The following is a 16138-nucleotide window of genomic DNA, read 5'->3' on the forward strand; positions in this document are numbered from 1 at the left end:
CTCTTAGTAATAGCATCAACCCTAAATGTATAAACTGCAACAATAGTCAGTTGCTTATGGAGCCGTTTTTAGCAGCTGTTATCGTTACTAATCCTCTTCTGTCTGACTTTATTAGTCACTCGCATCATTACTGTTAAACTGTGGCCCCCTCCTCTTTCCAACAGTGTTTGAATTTATGATTATGTGAGATATTTGTTTCTACGCAGCTATTTAGCAATCAAATTAACCCAGTGACTGGGCCAATGCAGCAGCTTCAGATTTGTTGTTGTGCTGGAGATTTGTCTGTTTGGGACCACTGACCTGTTGGTGACCCAGTTTGGGTTAAGCTCCTGCTGACAGACAGATGGCTTCATATTTCACTCTCGTTTGTGCTCATATGTTTGGTGATGCCTATCGACCATCTCCACATCGGAACAATGGCCATGTTTCATTCAAGGTGTTTTTCTTTTTTTATGTGGATTTCGAAACATTAGAACATTGGGAAAGGTTGAGGGAAGTGGCAAAATGGGGAATTTCTTGCTTGTGGTGGTTTTTGGCTTTTCTGAGAGTTTATGTGCAACAAGAAAAATGAAACGTAAACATTAGAACTAATAAGTTCCAACATAACTATCTTTCCTATCTAGTGGTGGGCCTGAGCATGAAAGTTGGAAAAATTTCAACTTCCGTGCAACTTTCAACTTTCAATGGTTGGCATAAAGATCAATACTAAAAAACTGCAGCAGGAGGAGGACTATCCTCCTCCTTGCATCACTCAAGGCTGGGATGCAGTGGAGGAGCCAGGAGTTGATTTAATGGATTATTTTCCATCTTTCACAGTTTATTTTTAAACATTGATTGGAAAAATCTCAAGGCCATCCACAATTTTGACAATTACAATTTAAATATTGGAGTACTTGGTGCAGATATTTTCAACTTTATGCATGGATAACATTGCAGAGGTAACCAAATCAATCAAAAGTAATTTTAGAATCTCGTCTGAATATTATCTCTGATCTGACTCTGAACTCAAAGCTTCTCGCTGTCGGGGAGCCGACGGCACGTTGAAGAGTTATGGACACTTTGGAGCTGGTCTGGTGCAGGAGGAGTCCATCCTCCCTCGTTCAGCGAGTCTAGTAACTTCTGGTCGCTTCAACTTGAGAGATGTTCCCTCATTTCAAAACTTTGGTTGAAGTTTCTGGTAATTCCAGGGTCCATTGTGGATTCAGCCTGGAGAAAAATATATTTTTTCATTTTGTATATCTAAAATATTCAAAAGAAAATGTCACCTGGGAAGCTAGAAAAACTGACGTCAATGCTACTTGACGCACTATTGGTTGGCATTGACCTTCATTTTCCTTGACACAGATAGTGGACATAATGAGATAGTTTCATATGGCATATTTGATTTTTGATCTACTAAAATATGCAGTTTTTATAGAGAGTCTCAGGTTTTTGTGAATTTTATCCAGTCACAGGCGGTCAGGGTCTCCAACCTCTGCGAAAACCGAAGGTTCACTGTAGTTTGGATTCTGGATGTGCATCGTACTTGTTTTATAAAACGCTTCAAGATCACATTTGTTGTGCATTTGTCCTCTGAATATAAACTGGTTCCAATTAAAGACTAAAGTTGCATCAATCTGCATTCAGAATCCATACAAATGTTTTTTTTTTTTTTTTTTTTTAAATGTGTCTGGCACTCGTTCAGTGGAAAGTAAACAAAAGAAGAAAAAAACAGTGGAAATCCTTTCGGTGGACATCTGATGGCTGCATGGTCAGCGCACATGTGGATGGGGGGAAAAAAAAAGAAAGCCCTCTGCAGCTGAATCCCTCTGCTTGACTTGCAGCCAGTGGGATCTTTGCTCCATGTGATTCTCTTGCCCCAAATTTCCCATCAATCTCCACCGCAGCTATCCTCTTTAGGCTGAGTGCCAAAAGATTTAAACATTCAGAATAATGAACCGTAATGGCATGTAAGGAGGACTGTGTGTAATATACACTCATGTTGCTTGGATCATTACAGCTGCGTGTGTGTCTGGCTGGAAAGCGGGTCAGAGGGTAATACTTTCTGCATACACAATCGTTAAAGTGTTGCCAAGCTTATGAGGCTGGGTCGACGGATGATTCAGTCACACATCCCTGAAGTATGAACTCCTCTGGCAATATCATCATCTGCCACAAAGTTTCTCTTACATCATACTCGTATACTGGGACTCTTCAGCTAGCTCCCACCCCGACTCTCAAATGCTCCCAAGTATAGCTTCTCCAGTCTTCAGTAACTCTCTCTGCTTTTTCCCCATCTGATCTTCTCCTTCCTGTTAGAGGCTGCAGTCAGATACAGAAATTACTACTTCAATAGGTCCAGAGAGGCACTTCTGCCACTGAGCGGAGAGCAAATTTAATGTGTCACTCTTAGCCCACACCATGTGGGTCACTGAATGGACCTGATGTTTAGAAACTGCTTTCCATTTACTGCATCTCTTAAAGGGCCAGTATTATGCACTTTCCTGCCACATAGTGCCATTCTGTAGTACAACAAAGTAACTGTTACCTTCAGTTGCTATAAAATACGACATATATCAAAAATTACTTAAAAATGTGTTGTAATTTAACATCTTGAAATTTAGTCTCTTTTTAAAGCTCTTTCTGACATTCAGCCTTCAGGAAGTGATCACAACATCACTCCTATTAGCACTTTAGCAACATTTATACCAGTGTTTCACTAAGTAGCTCATACAATGAGCTCTGCAGATCCACCAGGTGTTTTGCTAATTGTTGCTGGCTAGTCTGCAGGAGCTGAGTGGAGGAGTCGGAGGGAAGAACTGCTTTGTGAGACGGAAGCTTAGAAACTGCAGCTAAGAGGAGGAGCTGCGCCTCGAAGGCGGAGCTTGGTCCACCCAGGTGTTTTGCACAGTGGTTGCCATAAAGATTAAAGTATTTCTCAAACATGCATGAAAGAATCAAAGCAATGAGGAAATGATGTTACAACATGATTTAAAGCTAAAAAAAAAAGTAGACTTTACACAATGCTGCTTCTTCCAAGCTCAGCAGGTTGAAGTAGCTCAGTTATTAGTTCTGATTCATTCTTTTTTATACAGATTAATCTTTTTTTGGAAAGATATTCCCTCTGGCTTGGATGCTGTACAGCTGGGAAGATTTGTGCTGCTCTTTAACATTTGGAAAGTTGTGTAGCCATAGCAAAAAGGTATTGGCTGATTAACGTCTGATAAGTTTGAATAACCTTCAGCTCTGGCAGCCAGAACGTTATTCTCTTAAAGCCGGCCCTGTTCTGCATCTCTGTTCAAGTTCAGAAACATTTCCTGTGACTTTACAGTTTTGTGTTGCGTCAGTATTCAACAGTTTTCAACCAAGTCCTGCATTTGGCATCCTGTGGTAATTCAGCAGCAGATGACGTCCTGCACAAACATCATGAACCAGCTTTGAACCAAAAACATCCAACACACATCAACCTTTTTTTAGATTTGTTTTATGATTGGATTTTCTATTTAGTATCTAATTTGGTTTCAAATAAAGCCCAGTTTCTGAGTGCACTGAATTCCATTTGCTATTTTTAAAATGAAGAAACTAATCTGAGATGTTCAGTAACAAATTTGCTCTGCATTATTTTACATCAATTATTATAAAATAGGGAAATAATGACTCCAGTACAGTTAAAAACTGTAGACAGTGCTTTGTGCAGTTGGATGCTATATTGGGTTTTAACTTCCTGGGCAAAACAAGTTGAATATTCTCAGTTGCTAAGCTAATTAGCCTTGGTCACCAAGCCAACTAGACTAGCACTTTGTATTGCCTTGTTGCTGAAAATGTGCTATATAAATAAAATTACCTTTGCTATTGGTCATACAAGCAGATCGGTCAGTGAACATGTTGACACAATATTTTAAATTGTAATATTATGTAGGTGGAAGAGATAAAAACCCACAAAAGTGCAAATAAAAAGGTTATTAGCCAATATGACTGTTTGAAATTTGCAATATATTCAAAGTTAGACTAACTTTAGAGGTCATCTGAATATCCATCTCTGTCTCTCTGTGTCTGAATCTATTTGATATTGCAAGGCTAATTGTTGGGCTAAGCCACTATAATCTATTATTTGTGATTAAAAGCACAGAGCAAAGCATTTGTCTCCACTCTAGCAACAAATCATTAATAAATATTGAACAGTGTTGTGATGAAATTAGAGATGAAATATAAAGTAGTGATGTACGTAGCAGCAGAGATATTGGATTTTTAACTTGAGGTTTGAACTTCTTGCTTTTCAAGGTTGAATCCCGAATTAGAATCACTGAAAGGAAACGTTCAGCATTTATGAATGAATGTTCTGTCAAATTATTATGAGCTTCTAAGAACTTACATCAAGTAGATATTTCTCCTCGATGTCGTTATATAGCATAAATCAAGTTTATTACCTCCTAAGTGCTGAAGCTATTGGCTCTTCATATATGATGAGCATCATCATATGTATGCAAAATTATGAGGACTTGCTTTGTTTTTTTAGATGGTGACATGGATCTTTACTACATCAGTACACGAATATTTACTTTTTTATCTGTTTACAGCTGCAGGATGTAGCTGGTATGAAAATGTTTTAAACTGTCACTATGTTGTCATAGTAAAATGTGAGACAGATAAAATGTGTAAACATCAAACTCATCTGCCTTCTCCCTGTACTAAATGCAGAAATACACACCTCAGTCACAGGTTTTCAATCATTCTAGTGTACACGCTGCTCACCTCCACCCCTTTGCTCTCTGCTACGCTACAGCTTCACCTCAATAGCAAAGATGTCAAGAATGCTAAGGCTAGTTAGCATAGCCAAAAAATGATGGCATATAGACAGTTTTCTTGTAACTGTAAGTTGTTTCTCCACCATTAGCACATTGAGCAGCGCATACACAAGCATGATTGACAGTTCTAAGACCCGCCTTCTGTCTCTGATTGGTGGTTTCTGACCAGGACCAGACTGTAATCTAAAGAGTGCAATAGTAGCACTGAGAGGTGGTTATTTTTTTTATTTTTATTTAAAAAAAAATCTCTCATACTATACTGTCACAAAATGACAATATATGTAAAAACATATATATTTTTTTAAGTTACTGCAGCTTTAAGAAATGTTTTAAAAATGCTGAAATATCTACATATATATACTATTTTTTCTCTGACTTGGAAATTAAAAATGTCAACTTCTCAGAGTATATGGAACGTAGATTTACTCCTGAGTAGGTGAAACGGTGCTCATCTTTTGTTGTTGTTAGCTTCACGGCTAACTGTGTCCCTGACGGTGCATTTCTGGCACCTTATCTAAACTCTGTTGGTACTTGACAGCCTGTTTTGAACTTATTAATGTGCCATCACTACAATTATGATGAGCTAAATCCTCTCTATTAAGACTGTCCCAACAAAGATCGGAGCATCTCCAAATCCTGGTCATATGTGGAAGAATCAGTCAATTATTTTGAAGCAGTGCAGCGGTCCAGGATTAAGGACTTAGAAGTGCAACAGACATCAGCCTCTGCCTCTCTCCCTGCTTTGCCCTCAGAGACTTGCACAAACAGCACGGCTTGTCAGGGCTGATTACAGTGGCACTGGGGCAGATAAGTCAGTCTTACTATTATCCTGTGTAAGCCAGGACTGCCAAATTACAACTTTAGCCGTAAACCCCCACAGAGTTTGCTTACGAATGTCCTAAGCCACATCAGTGAATAAGAAATCCTGGTAAAAAGAGTGATAGCCAAGGTTTTAGAGGGGACCAAAACAAGTGGGTCTGATGGGATGCATTTTGTTCAGGCTGCTGCAGTCTCTTCTACCTTTTTATTGCTTTTGGCACCCTTCCCCTGCTCATAAGTATGATGTTCTTACAGCTTTGCAAGGACCGTAATTTAAAGTTATTTCCACCATACCATCGATTCTCTCTCGGCTTTGATGCCGTGTGCGTCTGCTTACAGTGGCATAGAAGGGTTGTGGCACTGGAGCATTAGCATGTATGGATTTCTTTGTCTCGTCTGTAGACGCAGGGACAATTTCTCCACAGAAGATTTAAAAGATAACAGTAGTGAAGCTTCATGGGGTAAATTAAATGGGGCAACGTGAAGTAGTAACCTTTAGGATGTATTGGTAGGCTGTACAACAGTGCCTTGCAGAACTATTTAATCACATTACAGCTGGAAAACCTTAAAGGTGACCTATTCTACTTCCTTGAACAGATCAGGATAGATTTATGGACTATAAAAAAACATGTTCATTACATTTTTGCACAAACTCCATCTTGGATAACGAGATTTCAGTCGACTCAGTTCTGTCTACCCTGAGCTCCTTTCAGAATGAGCTGTTTTAGGGCGTCTTGTCACTTTAAATCCAAATAAGCTGCTGCTGGCCACGCCCCCAACTCAACATGTACACTTGCACATGAAAATGACTCCAAACAGATGTATAACTATACAACCGTATTTGAAAAGCATCAGTAGAGCCTCCTGCACAACCAACAAGAATGCATCAAGTTGTTCCTGAAACACTTGTCTCTTCCAGCAGCCATTGTACACTGCATACAGCAGTAATACCAGCTGACCAAACATCCTTAAGCTCCATTTGGGTTGCCAGGTCCCAAATGTGACTTAACTGGGAAGTTTATGAAATTGCTTTTTTACCAGACACCAAAAACATTAACTTATTGCCAAAAAGCAACTGAGGTTTTTTTTAGAAGCAGCAAAACCCCCAATGGAAGCATAAAAAATGTGCAAATTGTGAATTTTGCATCATTGGTTCCCTTTAAAGTATTTTAGTGGAATTTTATTTGACATAAAGTGATGTATATCTGTGAAGTGAACATTAACGGGGCTTTTTCTAACTATTTTTAAAAATAAAAGCTTAAAATTCATGGTAAGTATTTGTCTCCAGGCCCCAGGAGTTCACACTTTATGGATCCATCTTTCACTGCAGTTATAGCTGAAAGTCTTTTGGAGTTTGTCTCATCCAGTTGGAAGATGACATTTTCCCAAACTAGTTCAAGCTCAGTCTGATTAAATGGAACGTGAATCCCGATGGCCCGGTCCAACCGGGCCTTGGAGTGGACCATTTCAGCACATAATTATATTTTGATCTAAACCACTCCCTTATTAAGCCCATGGCAAACTTTAGATGGGACTTTTTATGTTTTTTTTTCTCCCATCAGTGGCATTATGTTTAATTTTTTTCCATCAAGGTCAATTTTGTAGAGTCCATAAGAAATGCGTGGCGATTTTAAGGCCCCAGTTGAGGCTCTCTGAGCTGCTACATAATTAAAAGCCTCTTGGCACAGAGTGTCAGTTTAAATAGATGGGCATAACTTGGTAGATTTATAGTAGTTCAAGGTAACTAGAACTAGCTGTAAATGACAAGAATGAATATTCTTCTCATGGTTCATCACATTAACACTGAAATAAATTCACAGCTGCAGCAGGTTCTGGTTCCCCTTCATTCATCGTATTTTGACTTTTTATATGCAGAAGTCAAATTATTCACTAGCTACCATGTCCATTAGGTCTTCAGAGAGTATGCAGCATTTTTATATTTAATTTTTTAAATAATTCCTAATTTTCTGGGGATTTTTTTCTTAGCATTTCTTTCTTGAGGCCAAATTTCTCAAACAGCTGCTACTTTTCATATTTTAAGTTTTCCCAATTAGAAAATAAAAAAGACCATGTTGTAATCACAATAATCTTTTTAAAGCACTGAGGTTACGCAAGTTCAGAAAATCTTTTTTTCCCTTCTAAAGCTGCAAAAACACGAGGAAAGGCTCCAGCAACAACAACATTGATGTGTAAAAAAGCTTTAATATATTAGTTTGCTGTGATGATGAGTTTCCAGTTTATATTGAACAATATAAACTGTCCAATATAACAGTTTATATTGTTCAATATAATTGAAAGTAATAGTTAAATAATGCTTTTGCAATGTTTTTCTTCTAAACGTTACAGATGAAATCTTTCATTCGCTCCAAACAGAATGCCTTTAAATGAGCTGTTCTTTCTTCTTGTTCATCATGTCAAAACCAACAACTTTTAGGTTAAAGTTCTGTAAAATGACCTCCAATCACAATTTTATTTAAATGTGGTCACACTTTAAGTTTTAGAAGATTTCAAGTCATGGTTTGAACTTCTCTGCAGCTTTTGCTCTGACCTGACTGCTGTGTTTTTGTCTTCTTGATGCCGTTTGTTCTCAAACGGACCTCTGAGGTTCAGTTCAGTTCAAAATTATCCCCAGAGGGGCAATTTAAAAGGCCCGAAAGTCAAACGTAGAAGAAAACTGTCCACTTTTAAACTACGAATCAAATGTGGAAAAAGTTCAAGTCTTAAGAAGAGTTTACCAGGGCTGGACATTTATCGCATCTTTTATCATTCATCGTGAAGAACTTTGATTTTTGTTGTCACAATAAATTCCAATTAATGAAGCTTAAAACCTCCCAAAACTGTCCGCATGGTCAGGATTGTAGGTTTTATTCCTTGTTTTCACTGTTTGTTCAGTGAGAGTCATTAAAGTTGCAGTTTAGTGATACAGATCACACTTTTTTATACGACTGGTGTCATAAGGTAGCGCATTACGATTGGTATGGATTTCTGTTTCATCCCATCACAGCCGTATAGTTACCCTAACCCTAGTTTAACACTATAGTACCACAAAATATCCTGAAATCTCCCACTCCTACACAGTTTCTGGTTAATTTAGCATCAAAGTCCATGTATTTAGACCATTTCTAATGTTTCTCACCTGATACTTTCTCTATCATTAGTGTTTTCCTTTTTTTACCCTCCTTTATCCCATTATATCTCCTAACATTCCTTTGCTCCCTCCATTTACCCCTTGATTCAATTGCTCCACAACTTCTTACTGCTTGATTTATGACTTCTCCTGTACCATAAATTACTGGTGCACAAAGTTTTTTTTTCTTACCTTGCCCACGTACTGCGGGTCTGAGCCCATGTACTCCTCCAGGACAAAGAACTGGTTCCACACCCAGCCCCTCTTGACGCGCTGAAACGCAGCCGCCCCATTCCTCGTCGAGCCCACCGAGCTCCTGGCGCGCTCTCGCCCGCTCCTGCTCCGTCCCAGTGGGGATGAAGGTTTGTGTGAGGAAAAGACGGAACCCTCGTTGACAAGAATCCACAGGAACAGCAGCAGGCAGTTCCTTGTAAGCATTGGCGATTTGTGAGGCTCAGTTCCCCGAGTTGAAGTCCTTGTTGAGAACTGAGTTACGGGGGGGAAACGGCTGCTGGCGATGAGTTGTGTGGATGAGTGATGCGTGGAGTCGCAGCGTGCTTCAGGGCTGCAGACAGTGACTTCTCGATCTCATTACCTGAAAGAAAGAAAATCCGTTTTAAAATGGCTAATTTTTGCATCACCTGTACTGCAGACTAATAACACCTTATTAAAATAAAGAATAAGGGTAGTGCAGGGTTGCCTCACCTCACACTCAGTCATAACATGCGGTGCTAATAGCTTCCTTTTCACAAACACCGATTGGTAATGGCTTTCTTTTCATAAATACCAATATCTTGGTGGCACTTAGCAGCCTATATTCTTTCCCCCACTGCTCACCTGCATTAGTTTTTAACTGCTCAATGATAAATTATAGTGCTTTCACTCTCAAGCATAAAAGTAAGTGCTGTAATTATGTGCCCTGTGATAGATTACTTCTACGCCAGGCAGTTCTCATGGATACATGCTCTAATTAGCAAGAAAACTTGTCTCTGTGGGGAAAAACGGTGCCTTTATTTTCGCTGTCAATTACCGGCCACCACACACCGAGCTGCAGACCTGTCAATGTTGCAGCAATTCCTCACCATAGACTGGCTAAAAGTCAGCATTTTCAATGACACTTTAATGAGAGGGTTCTGATGCATGTCATGATTTCCTTCACTTCAGCTTGTCTTGGTGTATTTCATCTAAAAACTGCAGGTAAAGAAGAAGAAAACTTCCTTCATAAACAGAATAAAACATGAAATAAAAACCAGAAGAAGACAAATGATGAAGCACAACAGGGTGCATGTATCAAAATGACATGAGCACTGACTGAAATGTCACCGGATAGGAGCATGCTCACAGAGATCTCTAAGATATGTTGCTTTTCCTGAGAAGTCAGCCCTTATAAGGGCCGCGGCTCGGCAATAAAGGGCAACTGCAGATTGGCTCTGCTTGGCATTTTGACATGCATGTGGGAATCTGTGTACATCACACAAAAATAACTAAAAAGCAAAAGTTTTTTCAAAGTATGGCCAGGCGAAAGCTTTGTACGATCCCAGTTGGTATGACATTTTAATTACATTATATGTAAATATTCATAGATATTTGAGTTTGAAAAAACTACATTTTAAACAAACCCTTTGATCTGTGTTTTGTAATTGTTTCCTGTGGGTCATTTGGTTGTGGCACCTCAAGTCATTTACCCTCTTTTGTTTGTATGTCTTGGTTCCTTTGCTAAGAACAATATTGTTAATTTCTATGCAGATGATGCCAAACTGTATGTTTTTAAAAACTTGCAAATTTTCAAATCAGTTACTTAAATTTGACAATTCAATAACTTTCTAAAAATCTGACAGCTGTTCGGTTTTTGGCAGTTGGAGATCAGATCATCTTTATTGTTGATTTAGTCACTAAAATCCTCGTTTTGTCGCTTGGAAACTTTTTTAAAAAGTGCCATATCGAGGAAACGGGCAGCTCAAAGAGCTGCACATGACAACGTAAAACAAACAAGATATTGCAGTGGCATAATTAATGAAAGTAATGAAAAGTTTAAATGCACATTAAAATTAATGATGTCCCAATTATTAATCAAAGGCAGCCCTCAGTAAATGGTGTGTTGGCAGGGATTTAAAGGAACTCGGTGCTTCAGCATTTTTGCAGTTTGTTCCAGATCAGAGAAGCTGAATTTGGGTTTCATATGTTTGGTACGTTTCTGTTTGAACAGGAGTAGAAGGAAATGAACACTTATTTAATCTGATCCCTTATCTCAACTTAATAAAATATATCACTTAAAGCCGTGTTCTAATATTCATGTGCCTGTTCATTATGCAAATAAATTACATGGGCAAAATGCTTAGAAACCAATTCATAACAAAACAAGAACATCTATTACTATTATTAGTAATAAAAGTAATAATGCCAATTGTAAATAACACCTATACATTCTTCTTAATCTGTGTTATATAACAATCATTGAAATTTAATAAAGTATTAACTGAAGTGACTTTTTCTAAAGAGAAAAACAGCTGCTGTATTATCAGTGTGGTTTTATCAGTTGGTTCTCCAAGCGGCTGCGGCTGTTGGCGCCTCGTTTCCATTCGTTTACTACATTGTCAACACCAAAGCGTTCAGCTCTGGCCTTGTTACACGAGACGCCATTGTTCTAGAAACAAGTGACTGGAACAGCAGCCGGTGGGAAGAAAGGAGCAAACGATCCACGTAAAGCTCTACGAATCTGTACAGTAATGGAAGAAAGCGTCTAATTTCATAAACGGAGCCCTCATTGACATCATTGTCTTTGATTAATTATACAGACTTGGAACACCAGCTTCAGAGGTAGATTACTCCTCCAAGGTTATCTTGTGCAACCAGATCCATTTATCCGCTGTCACCACACTCCCTTTAAAGAGCAGAAACTGATCTGCAAAGTTCCCCAATATGAAATTGGCAGGAACCGCCTTGACACGGGTCAGACATGCCTCTGCCGCAGGTCAGTCCTCATTTAGCTCCAACATAATGGAAAATGACTGTTCCCATAATTCCTGCAGAATCACGTCTCTGCCACTGTTCGGTCCTGAGAGAGGGCCCCATGCATATTTTATGAGATGAGCTCATTAGCATATGTCGGGCTTTCGGGTGCGAGCCTTGACCTGTGTGTCTGCTTCACGTAGCACGACGAGCGCAGCAGGCTGACGGGGGCCCTCGCACATCACCTTCAATAATCAAAGAACATATGGCCGGCCGAGCTGCCGGTGCAGATTACCACCCACGAGAAACTCCCACAGAAAGTTATTAGTTGTCAAGGCAGCCATAAACATGACAAACAAATCAGCAGGCATTGACTTTTGCAGCGGAGGGGAAGGAATGAGTCATGAGGATCAAGTTTTTGTTTTGCATACACTTTTATATCCTAACCTTTTATTTCCCCCTCTGCTTTAATAGCTTCATTGTTTTGCACTGGCGTTATTATTATTATTGTTATTCAGGGACATGAGCAAAGGTGTCGACGTTTTAACAGGGTTATGAACTGACCCAGTCGCGAGTCGGAGACGAATTTTAAATGGCGTCTGAAAACATGCATCAGAATAGTGCAGCTTTTCTCCTATAGAGCGTCAGAATTAATATGGAAATTAAGTTCACACTGATTCATGAGGAATTTACATTTTAAATTAGTTAAACCATTGTACAGCTCCAGACTGCGACTTTCTTTTAATATATGCTTTATGTTTTCTGGGTTTAGTGTGCTTATTTAACACAATGAAATGCATGCAAGCACAATAAGAAGCAGCATAATGCAGGGAGGGAAGCAGAAGGTTCAAGTTATGTAAAACCTAAACAGAAAATATTGGTAAGAATATAAAATACATGGAGATCACGGTAAAGAATATCTACTGAAGACAAAAAATAATCCTAAACCAGAGAAAAGTGACGGATGGTTTGGGAATTTTTCTTTTATTTGGATTCAATAAGGACAAATTAAAATAAATATATTTTTATATTATAAATGTATAATAAAAAGCAGTTGTTTTAATGTTTTCTCTAAGTCAGTTTATGATAAAGAAATAATCTGAGAATATTGTAGAAAACAGCTGATTTATGTCTGATGCTTTTAAGTTTATTTTTTTCTATTCAGGATAAAATATACATTATTATTTTATGTAATAAATGAACTTTAAACCATGAACTGAATTCCTTTAGTGAATTTGAACATGACTGAACATTTTCACCTCTGAAGTAAACGTAACAGATCTGATCATCTCTCTGGGATATTAGTTATTTAATGGTTAAAAATCCATCTAAACCATTAACATCAGAGTTTTACGTTGTATGCTTATTTTTGTTTTTATTTATTTGTCTGGTTTTTGTTTTGGCTTCCTGATGCTCCAGTTTTCCTGCTCCACCACCTGCTGCCCAGTTTGCCTCGTTCAGTTCGCCTGCTTCCCTCACCGGGTCTCTTCCTGTTATGCAGAGTAATGCTGTTTTGTTTCTGAAATAAACTCATATGTTGTTTTTTTTAAGTAACATTATTTTTACAGCACGTTTTGTGCTGCATATGCACATCTCAGTGTGTTGTAAAACGGAGGTAAAGTAGGAGATTTCAAACAGAAATGAGCCATAGCTCCACTTCCTGTACTCATCATTTAATGGTGTTTTGATAAATTAAGTATTTTAATTTAGCTTTGGTATAATTTCTTCTTGGAAAGCCTTCACACTAACATAACTGTTAAAACTTCTGCAGTGTTGAAACAAAATGTACCAAAACAAATTACATTAATGTGAAAAAGTAAACTAAGTCATTAACTAACTGAATTATTGTAAAGTAAGGACTTTTATCAAAACTCTTTATCTTTTATCAAGTTTTCTTCAAGTGTACGAAGATGTTTGCACTAGAAAGTAGACTGAGGATACTTGATAAAAATCCTTACTTTACAATAATAATTTAATATTTCTGAAAAATAACTAGTTCCTCTAGCAGATTATTACATTTAACTTCCCACCCTCCCATGCAATGACTGAATTTTTCACCACTACTAAGGAATTAACTTTACACAATCTCCGATCTTGCTGAAAAGTTACTTGTAAGTTTTGTCTTATTTCAATTTTGCTAAGACGTTTGCACTAGAAACTAGACCAGAAACACTTGGTAAGAGTTGGTTTTGGCAGTGTAGGTTGGAGAAATACTGACGGCAGCACTGAAGCTGGTTCACTAATGACCAATTATCAGAGAGACTAACAATAGACCAGTCCTAAAACATAATTCTCAGCATTTATTTCCACAGAATAAATCACTTAGCACTGAAAGATTTTATGATCGTGACAAAAACGGCGACGTGCGCCGAAGCCTCTGCGGTGAGGTCTGTTAATCGGGTAAATATCAGCAGACGCCGTCTCCACACAGCTCAGACAGGGGGAGACGGTAATAACACTCAAACCCCTGAGGAGGCAAGTGGGAGGAAAAATAAGTGTAGGTGGGGAAAAAACAAAGTAATGAAAATGGGAATATCATCACAGCTGGCCAGTAGAGCAGAATTATCAGATCACAACTCGTGTAGGTTAAAGCACAACCAAAGCCTCAAACAGGGAAGAAATGGCTTTAATTTTTCAGATATTTGCATTTTTATGTACACAATGTAAAGTGTAGATGCTGTGCAAAAGGACCTGTTCTCCTTAGGCTTTTCACATTTTCGCTACATAAGAATAACAAACTTGAATATTTATTTTTTTGGTGTTAGACTAACAGATTGTAGTGAATGAATGTAAAGTGTGTGGAAGAGGAAACGGGTTTTTCTTACGCTAAGAATAAAAATACAGCCCAGGACTCCTTATGAAACTTACTATTGGGTCATATTTTAATTCAATAGAAGATATTTATACTTTTGCATGTGTTTATCTTCAGTGGCATCGATTCTGGATCAGGCAGACCTGACTTTACTGCCTGATCCAGAACGCTGCTGCTGCTGTTCTGACGAAAACCAGGAAGATGGAGCTCATCAGCCAGTTCTACAGTCCTACACCGACTCCCTGGAGCGCAGAGAGTAGACTTTAAAATACTCTTAGTTTATAAATCACTGCTTGGCACCAAAGAAAATCTACCTTCCAGACTTCAGGTATTCTGGTGCTGGTCCACTCTGCATCCCCAGAACCAGAACCATTGAACAACATACATTCACTTGATTGAATTTGATGAAATGTAATGTTTACTGGTTGCTTCATAACCGGTGGCTGATGTTTTTCAGTGTAATACCCTTTGAAATGTGCTATGTGCTAAACTTGAATTGATTTATTTAAAAATCAATGCCCCCACTGTCCCACAGTTTAACATTTTTTGGCTGCATAAGAAAACTAATTAAAAAGTTTGCTGACAGTTTGTCTCTTCCAGGAGAACAAATCAATTTAGTACTTGTCCAAAACCATCTGTGTTCTTCAAAGTTTGGGAATTACTTAGTGGTCTGGCTACCAGCCCAGATCCACCCCGGTGGAAAACCAATAAAACAAGTTTCAGTCATAAATATTATGATCTAAACAAGATTAAGTACTACTTTTTAACCATCATTTCTAACCGTTTTGTAAAAATACTTTTTTTTTTAAATGTCAAACCATAGAATCATTTGAACAGCAGGCTGACATGTTCTTTTAATGGTGACAAATGAAAACCAGTCCTGGTCCCAAGACTATTTGTGTGATAAATGCTCTTTGATGCTTCTTATAGTGCAACGTCTGCAAAACAAGGAAGTCTGTACAAGAGAGAAGAACACTTTGCAGGGGTGCTTTAGTAGTTTTTAAAGGAAACAGAATTGGAAGTACAGTTTTAAGTTACTTTGAGTCAGAGAGTGATTGCTGCTGCTGCCTCCATTGTTTTCAGAGTAAACACAGCAGCAGAATTCATTGCACAAAGAGGCAGGATAGCTGCACCTCTATCGAATAAGTCTGGCTCTCTGCCCACTGCTGCTGACTTCATGATGGTTCAACTTCTTCTAAAGGTTTGCTATTACTTCTAATAAACTCCTGTGCTTCATGGTGTTGCAGTTCTGTTCATCTTCACAACAACAGGCTCTACTCTGCAGCTCCTTGTTTGCATGCACAGGGTGAGTGAACTTCAGTTTTGACACCTGACGAGTCAAATTAAAGGAGTTATGTTGCTGCTTCTAGGTTGAAAAGTCAGATATAAAAGTTAACATTCCTAACAGCTTCGATCTTTCTCTACCGTATTTGGATATGTGTAAATCTTAATATCAGTTTTAATAAAAATGAGAATTTCAAGGAATATAAACAAACAGAACGGAAGAAAAGGTTTGGTAAAATGGAACAAAAAGGCCAATTTTTGTTGAGGAATAAATTTGGACAACCTCACATTTTCACTTGAAATGGCTAAAGTGTATGCTTAAGCTTTCTGGAGACTTCAGAGGGAAGATTGCATCAGCTTACG

The 16138-nt window shown here is 38.3% G+C and overlaps 1 protein-coding gene across 1 annotated transcript in view; it reads right to left on the reverse strand.

Moving 5' to 3' along the window:
* LOC106921143 (cadherin-12-like) overlaps positions 1-9298 on the reverse strand; it is a 38783-nt gene extending 29485 nt beyond the window's left edge. The window contains exon 1 of the mRNA XM_088001352.1: positions 8923-9298. Within this exon, the coding sequence (XP_087857478.1) occupies positions 8923-9168 (246 nt within the window). The 5' untranslated portion in view covers positions 9169-9298. The remainder of the gene's footprint in view (positions 1-8922) is intronic.
* Between the last annotated feature and the right edge of the window lie 6840 nt (positions 9299-16138).

The sequence above is a fragment of the Poecilia mexicana genome, unplaced genomic scaffold, assembly GCF_051168715.1.
Source record: "Poecilia mexicana isolate PSO_F unplaced genomic scaffold, ASM5116871v1 scaffold_20, whole genome shotgun sequence".
NCBI classification, from domain to species: Eukaryota; Metazoa; Chordata; class Actinopteri; order Cyprinodontiformes; family Poeciliidae; genus Poecilia; species Poecilia mexicana.